The sequence below is a fragment of the Gallinula chloropus genome (genome assembly GCF_964237585.1).
Source record: "Gallinula chloropus genome assembly, chromosome: 2".
Classification (NCBI taxonomy): domain Eukaryota; kingdom Metazoa; phylum Chordata; class Aves; order Gruiformes; family Rallidae; genus Gallinula; species Gallinula chloropus.
The window spans coordinates 2,282,473-2,298,847 of record NC_140086.1 but is presented as its reverse complement, the minus strand read 5'-3'; the positions used below and the strand labels follow the sequence as shown (position 1 = coordinate 2,298,847).

Genomic DNA, 16,375 nt, shown 5'->3' with positions numbered 1-16,375 from the left:
CCCTCACCCTCACTGGGAAAAAGTTATTCTATATGTTGGTGCAGAACAACCTATACTCTTCCTATACTCTACATTACCCCTTGTCCTTTCTCCACAGACCACTGAAAAGGGGCTGGCCATGTCCCCCTGCATCCCACACTTAAGATATTGACAAACATTAATAAGGTCCCCCCTTAGTCTTCTTTTCTGCAGACTGAACAGCCCCAGCTCCCTCAGCCTTTCCTCCCAGGGGAGATGCTCCAGGCCCTTCAGCATCTCCATGTCCCTCCTCTGGACTCTCTCCAGGAGATCCCTGGCTTTTCTATCCCAGGGAGCCCAGAACTGGACACAACACTCCAGGTGGGGCCTGACCAAGGCAGAGTAGATGTTGTAGGTCCATCAGTGTCCCGTTGCTGCTGTTAGAAATTTCGTTGTCAGCAGCAGGAACCAGGTACACAGTGTGGGTGAGGATATTGTGCTATCGTAGCTTGAAGCACTTCCACATCAAGATTTAGAAATAGCCACAGCCTTGCACCATCTCAACTGACAAACTCACTGGAAAGTCTCTTAACAAAGGCAGAACAGTGGCAACTGCTTCCTTTTTTTTCTTGCTTCCATAAAAATCCCATAGTTCATGAGCCTAGAGGGAAATTTCCCTGTGGAAAATAAACATTTCACACACCCAAGCCAAGACTACAGGTAAGAAACCCACCGTGTCCTTCAACTGAACCCCTGCAAGAGCTAAGGCACCCTCTCCTGTGACTTCCTTCCCAGGCTGTGATGCTTCCCTGACTTTAAAGCACACAACCATTCTTTGTCTAGCAGAGACCCCATAACACCTCACCTTGATCTAGGCATAGGATCAAAACCACCACAGCAAGGAGGGAGGCTTTCATCTTCTCTCAGTCGTTCTCCACAGCCCAGGAAAAAGCACCCACACCTGTGGACAGGATATATATCTTCCCTGCCTTTGGACTGAGTGATGATGAGGATGGCAATTTTGAAAGAGTGGGCAGGGATCAGGCATTATTTGATGGGCTAGGAATGCATGTGGGTTGTTTTCTTACCTCGGCATTGCCTTCAGGCTGGTCTGATGGGTCCAGAGAGGAGTGAAAGCACTAAGACAATTCATTCCATTTATTGCTTTGAATACTTTAATTTAGCTATGGTCAGGCTAGCAGTGCTGCTGATGTCTGAGTGGGGGTTTTTGTACCGTGCAGGGCCAAGCTGATCATCACATCTGTGGGCAGATGAAGGCAGTGAAGGCATGTGCTCAGAGCAGATGGCTTCATCTGGGTGGATTATTACCAACTGAGTCTCCAGGGTTAGACCTGGAGAACTCCCTGTATCTCCAGTCAGGGGTAGATCTAGATTTATATTCATGCTTGTCACTATAAACAGGAAATATCTTATAATTCCCTGTTTGCCTCTAAAAGCCACTGCTTATCTACAAAGTCCTAACTGCTCTGCCTCATTGTTTTGAGAGCACCTGCAACCAGAGAACAATGCCTCTGGGGTTCCAGATGCAGGAAGGGGGACACTAGAGGTTGATTTCCAGCTTTGCCACATCTGAACAAAGGGGAAATCCAATCCAAAGTCCTGCTAGGTACCAGTCAGATATAATAATGTCCTTAGCCTTTACAATTTCTCTGCATGTTTGCAATTTGGGTGGAGCTGAAGCTGATAATTTCAGCCCTTCTGGGGCCTCTATTTGACTGCCTGTCCCACTTTTGCTTCAAAGGAAAGAGTTATCAGGAAGTTTGGTGCTGGATATCAGCAGACATGTCTGTGAGTCACCACAAGGTCGGCCACCAAAGAGCAGAGAGGATGAAGGAGGAGCAACCCCTTTGAATAAAGCTGCTTGGGAGATCAATCACCTGCTTGGTCCTTTCTTATTCACCCTGCAAGACTCAGTGTCCAGAAAAGAGAATGACACATTCTGGGGTTTAGAAGATGGAGAAAAGGGTAGATGGAAAAAAAAGGGTTGATGATGGACTTAGGGAGATGGTTTAGCATAGGATGGGAATGGTTGGACTCAATGATCTTCAAAGGTCTCTTCCAACCTTGTGGTTCTGTTCTGTTCTGAGATGCAGAAGGAGAAGAAGCAGAGGCTCAGGAAACATGTGGGAGAAAGAGATTGGATGGATGAGGGGAAGGCTAAAATGACTGGAGGCCAAGATTGGTTTCTGGGCAAGAGATCAGTCAGATGAGCAAGTGTCCACAAAGCCTGACACCCTGGGTCATGCTCTTCAGGGACACATCAAGCATCTGATGGGACTAAACATTGCTCATCGCAGTGAGGCCATGGCCAGAGGAAGTTCAAAGGGTCATCAAAACCCATAATTTCTTCCTTTTCAAGAAAAAAAAAAGGGAGGGGAGAGATTATAAGGGCGAGTGGGGTTTTTTTATTGATTTGGAGATACCTTTGAGGTTCCTGACACCAGCATTAAACCTCTGGATCTGCCAATAGAGCTGACGCAAAGCAGGATCAACAGGATGGTGAAGTCAACCCTGATAGCTCCAGGAGCTCTAACCATTCCTCCCCAGTGGACATCATCCACCTTCTGGGTGTGGAGAGGATAAACCACATCGCTTGCCAAAGAGATGAAGTTCTGCCCGACTCAGGGACTGCATGCCACCCTGGATGCCAGAGGAGGTGTGTCAGTCCTCCCAGGTAGCACAAGGCAGCAACTGAAGGGCTTCCAGAGAAGAAGGGTTGCTCGGTGTGATTGAGTGCACGGTGTCCTCCTGCATGGATGATGACTCTTTGGAAGGAGTGGGAGGTGGTGGTGTCTGGAAATCAGCCTGGGAAGCCAAGGCTCAGTGTCCTGTAGTAGCTGGAGCACCTTGGTAAAGCTCTGCACTGACAAAGCAGTTGGTTTTAACCAGATTTGACTGTTCTTTTGAGGAAGAAGGGCAAAAAAAAATGAGTTGTGCTACTTTTCAGCACCAAAACCAAGGTGAATTCATGATATTTTAATTTTTTTTAAAAAAAGAAATATGTCTGGCTCAGTTTATTCCCTCACTTCCAAGGACCAATGGCATCCTCACACAGAGCTGGAGAGGAGTCATTTGCTTCAAGTACTGAAATCTGCTCCTCACTGACAGCAAAAAAGATATCTGCATGGACATAGGAAGTGGTCCACCACTGGTCCACTCCAGGAGGGGTTTGACAGACAAGGGTGATGATGGACAAGGGTGCACAATGGGCCGCTTGGCACTTTGAGGGTTTGCAGGGGCCCATTGAGGCAGATAGTTGGGAAGTTATCATCCTGGCCTCAGGTATGTCTGATGCATAGGTGTGAGGTGTGGGACTGCCATGGCTGGCATTTCCTCAGAGGCACATGAGAGACTGAGGATGGTGGTGTCACCCTAGGTGGCCAGCACATGGAAGCTGTGTGACTGCCACGGGAGGTGTATTTGGCTGGGTCAGGGCAGAGAGCTGCAAGAAAAGGTGCCCCAGTGTCCAGCATTGCAGAGCAGAGATGAGAACACAGCAGTAGATGTGCCCAGGACAGGACAGAGGCCAAGATCTGGACATCAACGGGACTTCTTGTGAACAGTCCTTTGTGCTGTCCTCAACAACCCCCTGCAGCGCTCCAGGCTGGGGGAGACTGGCTGGAGAGCTGTCAGGCAGAGAAGGACCTGGGGGTGTTGGGTGACTGCAGGCTGAGCATGAGCCAGCAGTGTGCCCAGGGGGCCAGGAAGGCCAAGGACATCCTGGCTTGTGTCAGACCCAGTGTGGCCAGTAGGGCTGGGGAGGGGATTGTGCCCCTGGACTGGGCACTGGGGAGGCTGCAGCTGGAGTGCTGGGTCCAGTTCTGGGCTCCTCAGCATCAGAAGGACATGGAGGTCCTGGAGTGAGTGCAGAGAAGGGCAACCAGGCTGGGGAAGGGGCTGGAGGGCAAATCCTGTGAGGAGCAGCTGAGGGAGCTGGGGGTGTTGAGCCTGGAGAAGAGGAGGCTGAGGGGAGACCTTCTCCCCACCTGCCCTGCCCTGCCAGGAGGGTGCAGAGAGGTGGGCGATGGTCTCTTCAGCCAGGGGACAGGAGATGGGACAAGGGGCAATGGGCTCAAGCTGCCCCAGGGCAGGGTCAGCTCAGCTGGGAGGGAAAAGTTCTTCTCTGGAAGAGCTGTGGGGCTGTGGAACAGGGGCCTGGAGCAGGGTCAGGGCCTGGCACAGGCTGCCCAGGGAGGGGGTTGAGTCCCCACCCCTGGGTGTGTTTAACAGAGGGGAGATGAGGTGCTCAGGGATCTGGTTCAGCACAGGACAGGAACAGTTGGACTCCCTGATCTTAAAGGTCTCTTCCAACCTTGTGATTCTGTCTCCTCTGGTCTTTTCCAGACATTACAAGGGGCAATAGTGGTTGGGCCACGTTAGAACCTTGCCAGGGTATGTGCTAACAATTAAAATGATTAATTAATATGTTGTGGGTGCTGCTGTTCCAGACCAGGGGTGTTCCTAGGAACTGTTTATTTCCCTAGCTTAGCTTCAGCCTTGGAAGTCAGACACTTGGCAGGCATGTGAATCACATCCTTCAGGAAGACAGCTTTGGTCCCTGGTTTTTACTCTTGGCTGGGCCACACTGCATGACACAAGTGTGTTGGAGACAGGTAGTAAACAGAGCTTTGTTTGGCTGCCTTCTGCAATGTTGTGAGTCTTCCTGGATGCAGAACAGAAACCAGAAGTCCATGAACACAAGGCAGCCAGGGAGCTGCTCATCTCCTGGGAGCCTCATACTGGGCTTTAGGACAAGTGTCCACACAAGGAACCACAGCAAAGGGTCAAAACCATTGTGGCTTGGTCTTGTGGGATCTATTCCTTTTATTTGCCCTGAAGATTTTAGCTACTCAGCTTCCTTGAGGTCAGAGCATGACATGTGACTTGTCCATTCTTAGGTCACAGCTCAGAAGATTCCCAAATATTTCCAGCATCATCCCAGTCTGTACCCATTGCCATCTCCCACCCACCTGTGAGTACACCAGGGGCTCCAGGACAGAAGAGGTTCTCAGCACCAGGTATGATTGTGCCAGCAGGGACTTTTCAGCCCTAAACAAAACCCATTGAAGCAAAGGCAGAATCTATCCCTGTCTTGTTCCCCATCCTTCATTTTGGGTGGGAGTGCAGGGGAGGAGGATGAAAGGAAACACAGTGCCACGTGCTTAGGAAGAAAAGGCAGCTCTGTGTGTGTTGAGAACCTCCTGAGTGACCCTCCTTGGGTCCAGTCACAGTGATTTTTTTCTCTTCTGCCTCTTTACCTCCACCATTCTCCTTCTCCCTTTGGATTTACTTGTGTTTGGTCCTGCAAGGCTCGTTCCCTGTCTCCTTGCTAGTTGTAACACCTCTTAAATCAGGACATCAAGGCCATCATCACCACCCCCCTCACACAGACCCGTTCCCACCTCAGACCTCCACGGATGTTTCAGTAACTCCCAGGGAAGCCAAAGGCAGCTCAAAGCTAATCCCACCCATGCATTTACTGCAAACTAACATGGGCTTAAACCCTTTTGCATGCCAAATCACAGGAGGGCTTAAACCTGCTCCTACCCAACCTCCAATGCACTCCCCATTCCCACGTGCTGTAAAGGTAGCCAGGTACTGGCCATGGAAGTCCCACCACGTGGCAGGGATATTTGGATTCAAGAACACAGCATGAGCAGCTTGAGGGCAAGTTACACAAGGGTGTTGAAATCCTTCTGAGAACCTACCCTTTGGCTTCCTCTCAAGCAGGGCAGGGAAACAGTGCCCCAGGGGCAGCTCAAGTCTCTGGTTACCAGTATTATCTGATTTTATGGTGTTTCTGGGGCTCCTGTGTTGCCCAAACCCCAGCTGGATCTGAATTAAGTTATATAAGGGCCAAACCTGTACTTGGGGAGCATTAATAGGGGTATTTGGGAGTCATATCCAGGAGTCAAAAAGCCCCAGAGGAGGTCACCACCCTTCCAGCTGCCCTGGGGCTAGAACCACACTGCAAAAGAGCTGGCATAGAGTCAGCTATGCCTATACCAATAATAGAGGCAATGGTTTCAAGGGCTGTCCCACAGTTGTCCACACTGTTTAATTGTCAGCGTGCACCTTAGAACAGTTATGGCCTGACAAACTAGGACCTTGCTGAAGTCAAGGTAGATGACAGAGATCTGGACAGGCTGGACCCATGGGCTGAGCCCAAGGGGATGAGGTTTAACAAGGCCAAGTGCAGAGTGCTGCACATGGGACAGAACAACCCCCTGCAGCGCTCCAGGCTGGGGGAGACTGGCTGGAGAGCTGTCAGGCAGAGAAGGACCTGGGGGTGTTGGGTGACTGCAGGCTGAGCATGAGCCAGCAGTGTGCCCAGGGGGCCAGGAAGGCCAAGGGCATCCTGGCTTGTGTCAGACCCAGTGTGGCCAGTAGGGCTGGGGAGGGGATTGTGCCCCTGGACTGGGCACTGGGGAGGCTGCAGCTGGAGTGCTGGGTCCAGTTCTGGGCTCCTCAGCATCAGAAGGACATTGAGGTCCTGGAGCGAGTGCAGAGAAGGGCAACCAGGCTGGGGAAGGGGCTGGAGGGCAAATCCTCTGAGGAGCAGCTGAGGGAGCGGGGGGTGTTGAGCCTGGAGAAGAGGAGGCTGAGGGGAGACCTTCTCCCCACCTCCCCTGCCCTGCCAGGAGGGTGCAGAGAGGTGGGCGATGGTCTCTTCAGCCAGGGGCCAGGAGATGGGACAAGGGGCAATGGGCTCAAGCTGCCCCAGGGCAGGTTTAGATTGGATATTAGAAAAAAATGTTTTACTGCAAGAGTTGTCAGGGCCTGGAACAGGCTGCCCAGGGAGGGGCTGAGTCACCTTCCCTGGATGTGTTCAAAAAAAGGGTAGATGAGGTGCTCAGGGAGATGGTTTAGCTTAGGATGGGAATGGTTGGACTTCAAAGGTCTTTTCCAGCCTGGTGATTCTGTGATTCTGTGACCAGCCCTGACAATTCCAGATCTCCTTTTCCTTTGCTATTTTGGAGTCAGCCACCTTATTTTGGAGGATGAGAGCTCAGTTATATAGGTGGGCACCAACTGATCCCAGGGCCAAGAACTGACACTTGGCATTTCACTTGCTAAAATAACTTCCCCATACTGTCCCAGAGCTTGTCAGGACCAGAGTGGTGACAGCACACTATAACACCACCACTGGTGATGCAAATTCCTTTCTATAAGCCTGAAGACATTTCTGCTTGGCTGAAACAGTAAGAGACACACACTCTAATCTGGGGCTGTGCTGATCAGGATGTAGCCTCCTCCCACTCACCTCCATTTCTTTAGCAGGCTGTAATTGCATGAACAACGTACCTGACCACACTGCTTGCAAAACCCCAGCCTGACTGTGAGTCAGCACTCAACAGAAGAGAAGAATAAGTAACAAACACCTTGAAAATTTATTGGTTTTTTAATGGTAGAGCCCTGTTGCATGAGAAGCTATTGAAAAAGAAAACCCCCACCAAACCAAACTGAAGAGATCTCTTCTCCATCAAGCCCAATCTAGCTTCAGACTGGCCTTGCTGTGCCTGAACATCAGATGTTCAGAAGATGCTGTGGGGACAGATGGGCAAAATGACTGCAGGTGCTGGGGAGACCAGGATGGGTTAAAGAAGCTGGCATGGGTTATTGAACAGGAACATCATCACAGCTCAGTCCAAGAGAAGGGTCCTGGTAGCACCAATCACAAGGGCAGTTCCAAGCAGTGCTAGAGAAGGTCTCATTCCAGAAGCCTCATTGGCATTGCAGTTGTCCTGATTGCAGCATTCAAAGACGTGTTGGAACGTCCCACACGCTGTAACGCATCTCTTGTTGATCAGCACCGACTGCTGACTGCCTGCAGAAAAAAAGGCCAAGAAAACCCATCCATGAATCTTCCAAGGGCAAATCCTTAGTTTTCTGTGCAAGCAGCATGAGACCACACAAGTCTACATGGGTTATGGTGTGCATAACAGGCACTGGAACAGAGTCACACAATCACAGGGGTTGGAAGGGACCTCCAGAGATCATCGGGTCCAACCCGCCTGCCAAAGCAGCTCCCCAGCTCATAGTGCACAGATAGGTGTCCAGATGGGGCTGGAGTATCTCCACAGATGGAGACTCCACACCCCTCTGGGCAGCCTGTCCCAGGGCTCCCTCACCCTCACTGGGAAAAAGTTCTTCCACATGTTGGTGCAGAACATCCTATACTCTTCCTATACTCTACATTGCCCCTTGTCCTGTCTCCACAGCCCACTGAAAAGGGGCTGCCCATTTCCCCCTGCATCCCATACTTAAGATATTTATAAACATTAATTAGATCCCCCCTCAGTCTTCTTTTCTCCAGGCTGAACAGCCCCCAATCACTCAGCCTTTCCTCACAGGGGAGATGCTCCAGGCCCTTCAGCATCTCCATGTCCCTCCTCTGGACTCTCTCCAGGAGATCCCTGGCTTTTCTATCCCAGGGAGCCCAGACCTGGACACAACACTCCAGGTGGGGCCTGACCAGGGCAGAGCAGAGGGGGAGGATCCCCTCCTGTGACCTGCTGGCCACACTCCTCCTGATGCCCCCCAGGATCCCATTGTCTCTCTCAGCCCCCAGGGCACACTGCTGGCTCATGGCCACCCTGTCACCCACCAGGACCCCCAGCTCCTTCTCCACAGAGCTCCTCTCCAGCAGGTCACCCCCAGCCTGTCCTGATCCCAGCAGTTATTCCTTCCCAGGTGCCAGACTCTCCACTTGCTTTTGTTGAACCTCATCTGGTTTCTCCCTGCCCAGCTCTCCAGCCTGGCCAGGTCTCTCTGGATGGCAGCTCAGTGTCCTGTGTGTCACCCACTCCTCCCAGCTTTGGACCATCGGGTACTTGCTGAGGGTGGATGCTGTTCCCTCATTGAGGTCGTCAGTGAAGATATTAAACAGAACTGGACCCAACACTGAGCCCTGGGGAACACCACTAGAGGACAGGTAAGGTTGGGACTCGATCTCAAAGGTCTTTTCCAGCCTAGTGACTCTATGATTAACTACCCTCTGCCTTTGCTATTCAAGCAAAGAAACAACTGGGCTGGAACCCAGCACTATCAACATTTTCCCAAAGACCCCAGAAAGGGGGACAGGACACAGACCCACTGAAAGCAGGGTTGGAACACACAAGAGCGACAGGAGGTGACAACCCAGGCAACTTGATAGCACTTCAGAGCAGTGGGACTCACCAGCACCTCTCCTCTCAACTGTAGTCAGGCAGGCTGTGTCGTTTTTGGCACAAGTGGCAGATGTCAGGCACTGCTCATTCCTAGTCCTGTTAGAGCAGGTGTAGCACTTCAGTGTGTTGACTACAGGAGAGGAACATAAATGATTTGCATGAGGTTAAACCCCAGAAACCCCTTCTCAGCTGGACCTATTCCCATCCCAGTGCAGGCCACAGAACATAGTATAAGCCATAGAGGATTTCTCTGAGCCAGTTACACCCCTTCTGCTGTCCCACAACCCAAAATCACTGTGGAAAACCCCTCTTTCCAGGTCAGTGGCCAGCAGAGGCTTTCTGCAGACACTGATATTCAACTACACCATGACAGCATTGAGCAAATGGTTACAGAACCAGAGGTGCAGCAAAGGTGACACTCAATTTTTAGCTCTAAGCTTAAACACACCCCCATCCAAGAAGTCTAACATCAGCTGTAGATGTCAAAAAATGATGTGGCTTGCAGAAGAAAAGCCCCCAAAAGATTGGTTTTGGCAGTGTGACATAAGAATAGTGAAAAGCAACAGATTTTGTCTTGCTCTGTGGGTAGCCCAAGGCTGGAGGACACCTGCAGCATAAGTCCTTTGGCAGCTACAATAGCACAAAGGAGAAGAAAAGCTAATCAGCTGATCTGCTGACTTCTTCAAGACCACTGGACTTAGAAGTTACTGATGGAGTTTCTCCCCAACAATACCAAAAAAATAATGCCAGCCCTTTCTTTTCCAGCCTAATGATCCTGAACAACTCACCAACTCCCACGCAGAGGACAGCAGCCAGACACACCATCAGGAGAGCCCTCATCTCTCTTTCCTCTTCTCCACCCGCAGAGTCTTCCAGGAAAGCAGCTCTCAAGCCTGTGGAGATGCAAAAGCTGGTCCTGAGCTGACCCAGAGCTCAACCCACGCTCCACACAGTGTGAGCAGCCCAGACCTGGGAGCTGACACCTCCTTGCAGAGCCTCAGAGGAACCCAGAGCTCACATCTGCTGCCCAAGCTGGTGTGCGTCGCGTTTGCCTGAGCACATGTTACACAATACCCTGAGAGTTAAGGCAAGGGGAAAGCAGTTGCTGCTGAAAGCAGCTGTTCCTCTTTGATAGAGTGGACAGGAAGTGGGGACCAGCCTAGGAGGAAGCTTAAGAGGAAGCCTAAGAGGAAGCCTAAGAGGAAGCCTAAGAGGGAGACTAGGAGGGAGCCTAGGAGGGAGCCCAGGAGGAGGGATGGGGACTCTTGGACTTGCATACTGTGCATTGGTCCTAGAGAAAAGGGAATGTGCATGTTGAGGCCACCATGAAGGAACCACTCTGAGGACCAGGACAAATGCTGCAGTGAACCCAGGAGATGCCTCCCCTCCATCTTCCTTCAGGGTCAAGCCCAAGCATAGAGCATTGACAATGGCAAGATGAAGGGGAACGGATTAAAGCTGAAGGAGGGAAGGGTTAGATGAGACATTAGAGGGAAGTTTTTTACAGAGAGAGTGGTGAGGGGCTGGAACAGGCTGCCCAGAGAGGGGGTGGATGCCCCATCCCTGGAGATGTCCAAGGCCAGGTCAGAGTCATAAATATCTCACTCTACACAGCTTGTTACCGCCATCTATATATGCCATGGTGGCTAAGAAAGCCAGTGGGATCCTGTGGGGCATTAAGAGGAGTGTGGCCAGCAGATCAAAGGAGGGGATCCTCCCCCTCTGCTCTGCCCTGGTCAGGCCCCACCTGGAGTGTTGTGTCCAGTTCTGGGCTCCCTGGGATAGAAAAGCCAGGGATCTCCTGGAGAGAGTCCAGAGGAGGGACATGGAGATGCTGAAGGGCCTGGAGCATCTCCCCTGGGAGGAAAGGCTGAGGGAGCTGGGGCTGTTCAGCCTGGAGAGAAGAAGCCTGAGAGGGGATCTGATCACTGGGTGTCAATAGCTGAAGAGTGGGACACAGGGGGACATGGGCAGCCTCTTCTCAGTGATCTGTGGGGACAGGACAAGGGGTGATGGGCTCAAGTTGGAGCACAGGAAGTTCCACACCAATATGGGGAAGAACTTCTTCCCAGTGAGGGTGAGGGAGCCCTGGTACAGGCTGCCCAGGGGGTGTGGAGTCTCCTTCTCTAGAGATATTCAAGACCCATCTGGATACCGACCTCTGTGACCTGTCCTAGGGACCCTGATGATCTCTGGAGGTCCCTTCCAACCCCAGCCAGCAGAATTTGCTTCTGCAGGTACTCAAGGTCAACCTGTCCATGTTCTTGTAGGGAACCTTCCTACGTGCAGAAGTGGGGACAGTGCTGGGTCCAGGAATACACAGGAGAAAGGATGGGGGAGATTTAACCCTTCCATCCCATGTCCATCTAAAAAGGGGTTCAGCACCACCAAAAAGGAACTGTTTCTGCCCAAGACACTGCCAAAAATGAAATAGGAACCCTAATTAAAAGTGGTTACAATAATTGCCACCCCATTCTCCTCCACTTTAAGCAAGCTGAGCCTGCAGGAGTTGAAGAGTTCAGCTACAGTTTAAGAGATAGAAGGAAGAGATTAACACAGAGCAGGTGAAAAAAGAAACCAAAATACAACAAAATACAAAACCCAAACATGTATAGGTGACCTCTGAGAAGGGATTAGCTCATTCCTTGCCTGATAATCTTGGTGGATAAATAATCTCTGTTTGCAAGAGGAGCAGTTTGTATGCAATCTACCAAACTAGAAACACAGCATTTTTACTTCTGGGTTTTTTTTAATGCATCAGCTGTCTGCCTCACCATCCCTCCAACACAACAATGGAACCAGTGGAAGCTACCTCCTTTTGCAGAGACTTCACATCCTGCCCTTCTCAGGCTCAGTAGCAGAAGAATGAATTTATGAGCTCTCCTGTAGCTGTGAAAGCTGTTACTCAAAGGCTGGAATTTTCTGAGCCAAGACAATCACTCCTAATTGCAGTTTAATCCAGACTGGGATTAAGACTATTAAGTAATTTATTGGAATTCCTGATGCACCATCTCGCAGAGGCTCAGGATTAAAGTCTCAAGAAGCCATTCTCAGAGATCAGAACAAGCTTCCCAAGCTGAGTTCTTCCCAGTTCTTTATTTCCTTTTGAATAATGCACATGCTCAGCTGGCCAAAAATATCACTAGGAAGAATCAGCCTGTGTCATCCACTCATTCCCTATGCAACACCCATGATGGACAGTCATCCCCCTTCCCCAGCTGCGTGGAGCAAGTGGCAGGAGTTCTGCTTCACAGGGCACAAATCTACTATCCTGGAGTTTTCTCCTTGCCTTGGGAGTCCTTCCTCTGCTCCACATCAAAGTGCCCTTCATTTTAATCATAGGAATCAACATCTTTATCAATGACCTGGATGAAGGGATTGAATGCTCCCTCAGGAAGTTTGGAGATGACACTAAGCTGGGAGGAAGTGTTGGTCTGCCTGAGGGTAGGGAGGGAGGCTCTTCAGAGGGATCTGGACAGGCTGGACTGATGGGCTGAGCCCAATGGGATGAGGTTTAACAAGGCCAAGTGCAGAGTGCTGCACATGGGACAGAACAACCCCCTGCAGCGCTCCAGGCTGGGGGAGACTGGCTGGAGAGCTGTCAGACAGAGAAGGACCTGGGGGTGTTGGGTGGCTGCAGGCTGAGCATGAGCCAGCAGTGTGCCCAGGGGGCCAGGAAGGCCAAGGGCATCCTGGCTTGTGTCAGACCCAGTGTGGCCAGTAGGTGTGGGGAGGGGATTGTGCCCCTGGACTGGGCACTGGGGAGGCTGCAGCTGGAGTGCTGGGTCCAGTTCTGGGCTCCTCAGCATCAGAAGGACATTGAGGTCCTGGAGCGAGTGCAGAGAAGGGCAACCAGGCTGGGGAAGGGGCTGGAGGGCAAATGCTGTGAGGAGCAGCTGAGGGAGCTGGGGGTGTTGAGCCTGGAGAAGAGGAGGCTGAGGGGAGACCTTGTCCCCACCTCCCCTGCCCTGCCAGGAGGGTGCAGAGAGGTGGGCGATGGTCTCTTCAGCCAGGGGACAGGAGATGGGACAAGGGGCAATGGCATGAAGCTGTGCCAGGGCAGGGTTATATTGGACATTGGAAAAAAATGTTTTACTGAAAGAGTTGTCAGGGCCTGGCACAGGCTGCCCAGGGAGGGGGTTGAGTCACCTTCCCTGGATGTGTTCAAAAAAAGGGTAGATGAGGTGCTCAGGCATCTGGTTCAGCTTAGGATGGGAATGGTTGGACTGGATGATCTTCAAAGGTCTTTTCCAACCTTGTGATTCTGTGAATCCAGTTTCTCAGAGGTTAATTGTTTGCTTCCCTTTGCAGACACTCTCCTTGGCAGCAGCAGCACTGCACTTACAAACACATGACAAGGACTAACCTCTGTCCAATTTGAGCTTGTTGTACAGCAGCCTGCATGTGGCTGACTGTTGATGGACACAGTACAGCTGTGTAAACCCAGGGAGCTCCTTAAGCACACATTTTATTCATGCCAAACCACTGCTGTGATCTTCTCTCCTGCTAAACCTGCCTCCATTCCTTGTGTTCAGGGACAGAGGGTCCGAAGCACTGACTCAAAACTGAAGTGTTTTTGGAACCTGTTCCTCTCACACTGAGAAAAGCTTTTGCTCTTAAAGTTTCTGTTCTATTTTTCCCATATATATTTATTTTTCCCTTTCATTTTTGCAACCTCAGGTCTCCAGGGAAGAAAGGAGGGGAGGAAAAACCCTCTGGAAAGCCTTAGAATTTCTCTTCTCCACATCATCCCCCCAGGGGGATTTCCCACCTCTCACATGTCAACCAGCCTACAACTGGTTTGTTTTCCCCTTAATCTGATCACTCACCAGGGAGCAGATACAGAGTAGAAGTAGCAGTTCAACAGCAAATCCTCCTTGCTGAGGAGTTCCTCTCACCCACTTCCTCTCTCTGTACCAATTAAGATCAGCCAACAGCCCATCTCTCTAAACCACCTAGGGGCAAGCAAAGGCCCTCTCATTAAGCAGATGAAAGGCCAGCTAAGCTGCTTTGATGGCTGCCCTTCCTCTGATCACCCTCCAGTACCTCTTCTCCTCCCAGTGCAGCCCTGATGGGCAGGAGAACGGTACTGCTAGCCCCAACCAGGATGGAAAGTGACTCTGGGAATGAGGAGGTTGATGGACTCTTTTTCCATCAAGGAGGATCAATAATCTGTTGGCTGCTTATCAAGAGCTCAGCTCATCCTCAGGAGAAAGCAGGACGTGGGAAGGTTTCCTGATGAGCTTGGCTTGATCCAAGGGTTTTAGTGTCTGCAGAAGGTGCCAACATTTCCATCACTCCAGGAGATGGAACAGGCATGGATGAAGAGCCAGCAGAGGCTCCAGCTACTCAAGGAGCTTCCTTTTCAGGTACAGAGATTATTGCTCATACACACCCTCAAGCTACAGCTTGAGATGGTCCTTCACCTCCTTCAGCCACAAGCTCCTACCACATCCCTCTGAGGCTCAGCAGGCTGGTGTTGAGTTGAAGATGAAGTTCTGAGAGTCTCCTGAAGTTCATAAAAGGCCCAGATGTGGGGCTGAATAACCCTACACAGAGCAGGACTGGGGGGGAGCAGGCTAAGAGGGAGGAGTTGTTGGCTTCAGCTATTTTTGGGGCTATAGTAGAGGCTTGGAGGGACACAGCAAGAGGACAAGCAGCTGGTTACAAGGTGCAGGAAGGGACTTTCCAAGCAGATATAAATAAGGAAAATAAGAGTTTTCTGAGGAAGTGATTAAAAACAGGGACCTGAGATACAGGGGAAGAATTTCCCTCCCTGAAATACTGAAATCAGGCTGGAGAAGGCAACCCAATCAAGGTTGAGTGAGAAGGTGGACTTGAACCCTCCAGAGACCTCCCCCAGTGTCAGAATTTCTGGCAAGAGGCTGGGCACGGGTAGCAGATGCTTAAAACAAGACAAGAGGAACTTCTCACTCCCTCCTACCACCCAGAGATATCTCTTACCAAACAGCCACAGTGTCACTGTTGTCCTTACGCCATCACACAGTGCAGGACATCCCCAGCCTGCAGACAAGGAGATAGTGAAAACCTGCAGTGCCCAGAAGGTTTTGGGGCTTTTTTAAAAGCATCCTGATGTAACTCAGAGCAGCCTTAAGCCCAGCACGAGCTGCCAAGCTTTGTAACTGGTAGATTTGCCTCCCAATAAATGCAAAACAATCATAGAATCATAGAATGGTCTGGGTTGGAAGAGACCCCAAGGATCACAGAGTTCCAATCCCCCTGCCACAGGCAGGGACACCAACCTCCAGGCCTGGAGCTACACAAGGCTGCCCAGGGCCCCAGCCAACCTGGCCTTGAACACCTCCAGGAATGGGGCATCCACCACCTCTCTGGGCAGCCTGTTCCAGCCCCTCACCACTCTTTCTGTAAAAAACTTCCCCCTAATATCTCATCTAAACCTTCCCTCCTTTAGCTTTAGTCCATTCCCCCTTGTCCTGCCATTATCTGCTCTTTTAAAAAGTTGATTCCCCTCCTGCCTATAAGCTCCCTTCAGGGACTGGAAGGCTGCAATGAGGTCCCCCCACAGCCTTCTCTTCTCCAGGCTGAACCAGCCCAGTTCCCTCGGCCTCTCTCCATAGGGGAGCTGCTCCAGCCCTCTCACCATCTTTGTGGCTCCTCTGACCCCTCTCCAACAGTCCCACATCTTTCTTGTATTGGGGCCCCAGCTCTGGACACAGGACTCCAGCTGGGGCCTCCTGAGGGCAGAATAGAGAGGGACAATCCCCTCCCTGTCCCTGCTGCCACCCCTCTGCAGATGGAGCCCAGGATCCCATTGGCCTTGCCCTTGTGAGGCCCCAGCTGGAGTCCTGTGTCCAGAGTTTGTGCCCCCAATGCAAGAAGGATGGGGAACTGTTGGAGAGGGTTCAGAGGACAGGCTTTTATGAAGAGCACATTAGTAACCCAACAAGTTACAGGGGAAGGTGCCACTTCTGGTTTTGCCTGAAACCAGATCTTCCCTCTTTGCATTTTTTTTTTCCTTCTTAAAAACAAAAAGGAAGCAATTGAAAAGAAAAAGTGCTAAGCTTTTGGTTTTGAATTTCACTAGTCAAATACTGGGAATTAAATATACCTAGTTCCTTAACTTTAGGCTAATACATGTGTTTAGACATCAAATCACAGACTTTTAAGTGCCTACAGAGATGGCAGTTCATTGGAGAAGCAAGTTGAAAACATCCCTGGAAGGGCCAGAGCAGGGAGGATTCATC

The 16,375-nt window shown here is 51.0% G+C and overlaps 1 protein-coding gene across 1 annotated transcript; it reads right to left on the bottom strand.

Annotated features, from left to right (window-relative positions):
• Nucleotides 1–7,350: 7,350 nt before the first annotated feature.
• LOC311188566 (lymphocyte antigen 6E-like) lies at nucleotides 7,351–15,161 on the bottom strand. Its single transcript, XM_084260016.1, has 4 exons — nucleotides 15,114–15,161; nucleotides 9,938–10,042; nucleotides 9,160–9,279; nucleotides 7,351–7,807 (listed from the first exon to the last, which is right to left on the bottom strand). The coding sequence occupies exons 2-4, from the start codon at nucleotides 9,987–9,989 to the stop codon at nucleotides 7,623–7,625; spliced, it is 357 nt and encodes a 118-aa protein (XP_084116142.1). The 5' UTR covers nucleotides 9,990–10,042; nucleotides 15,114–15,161; the 3' UTR covers nucleotides 7,351–7,622.
• Nucleotides 15,162–16,375: the final 1,214 nt, after the last annotated feature.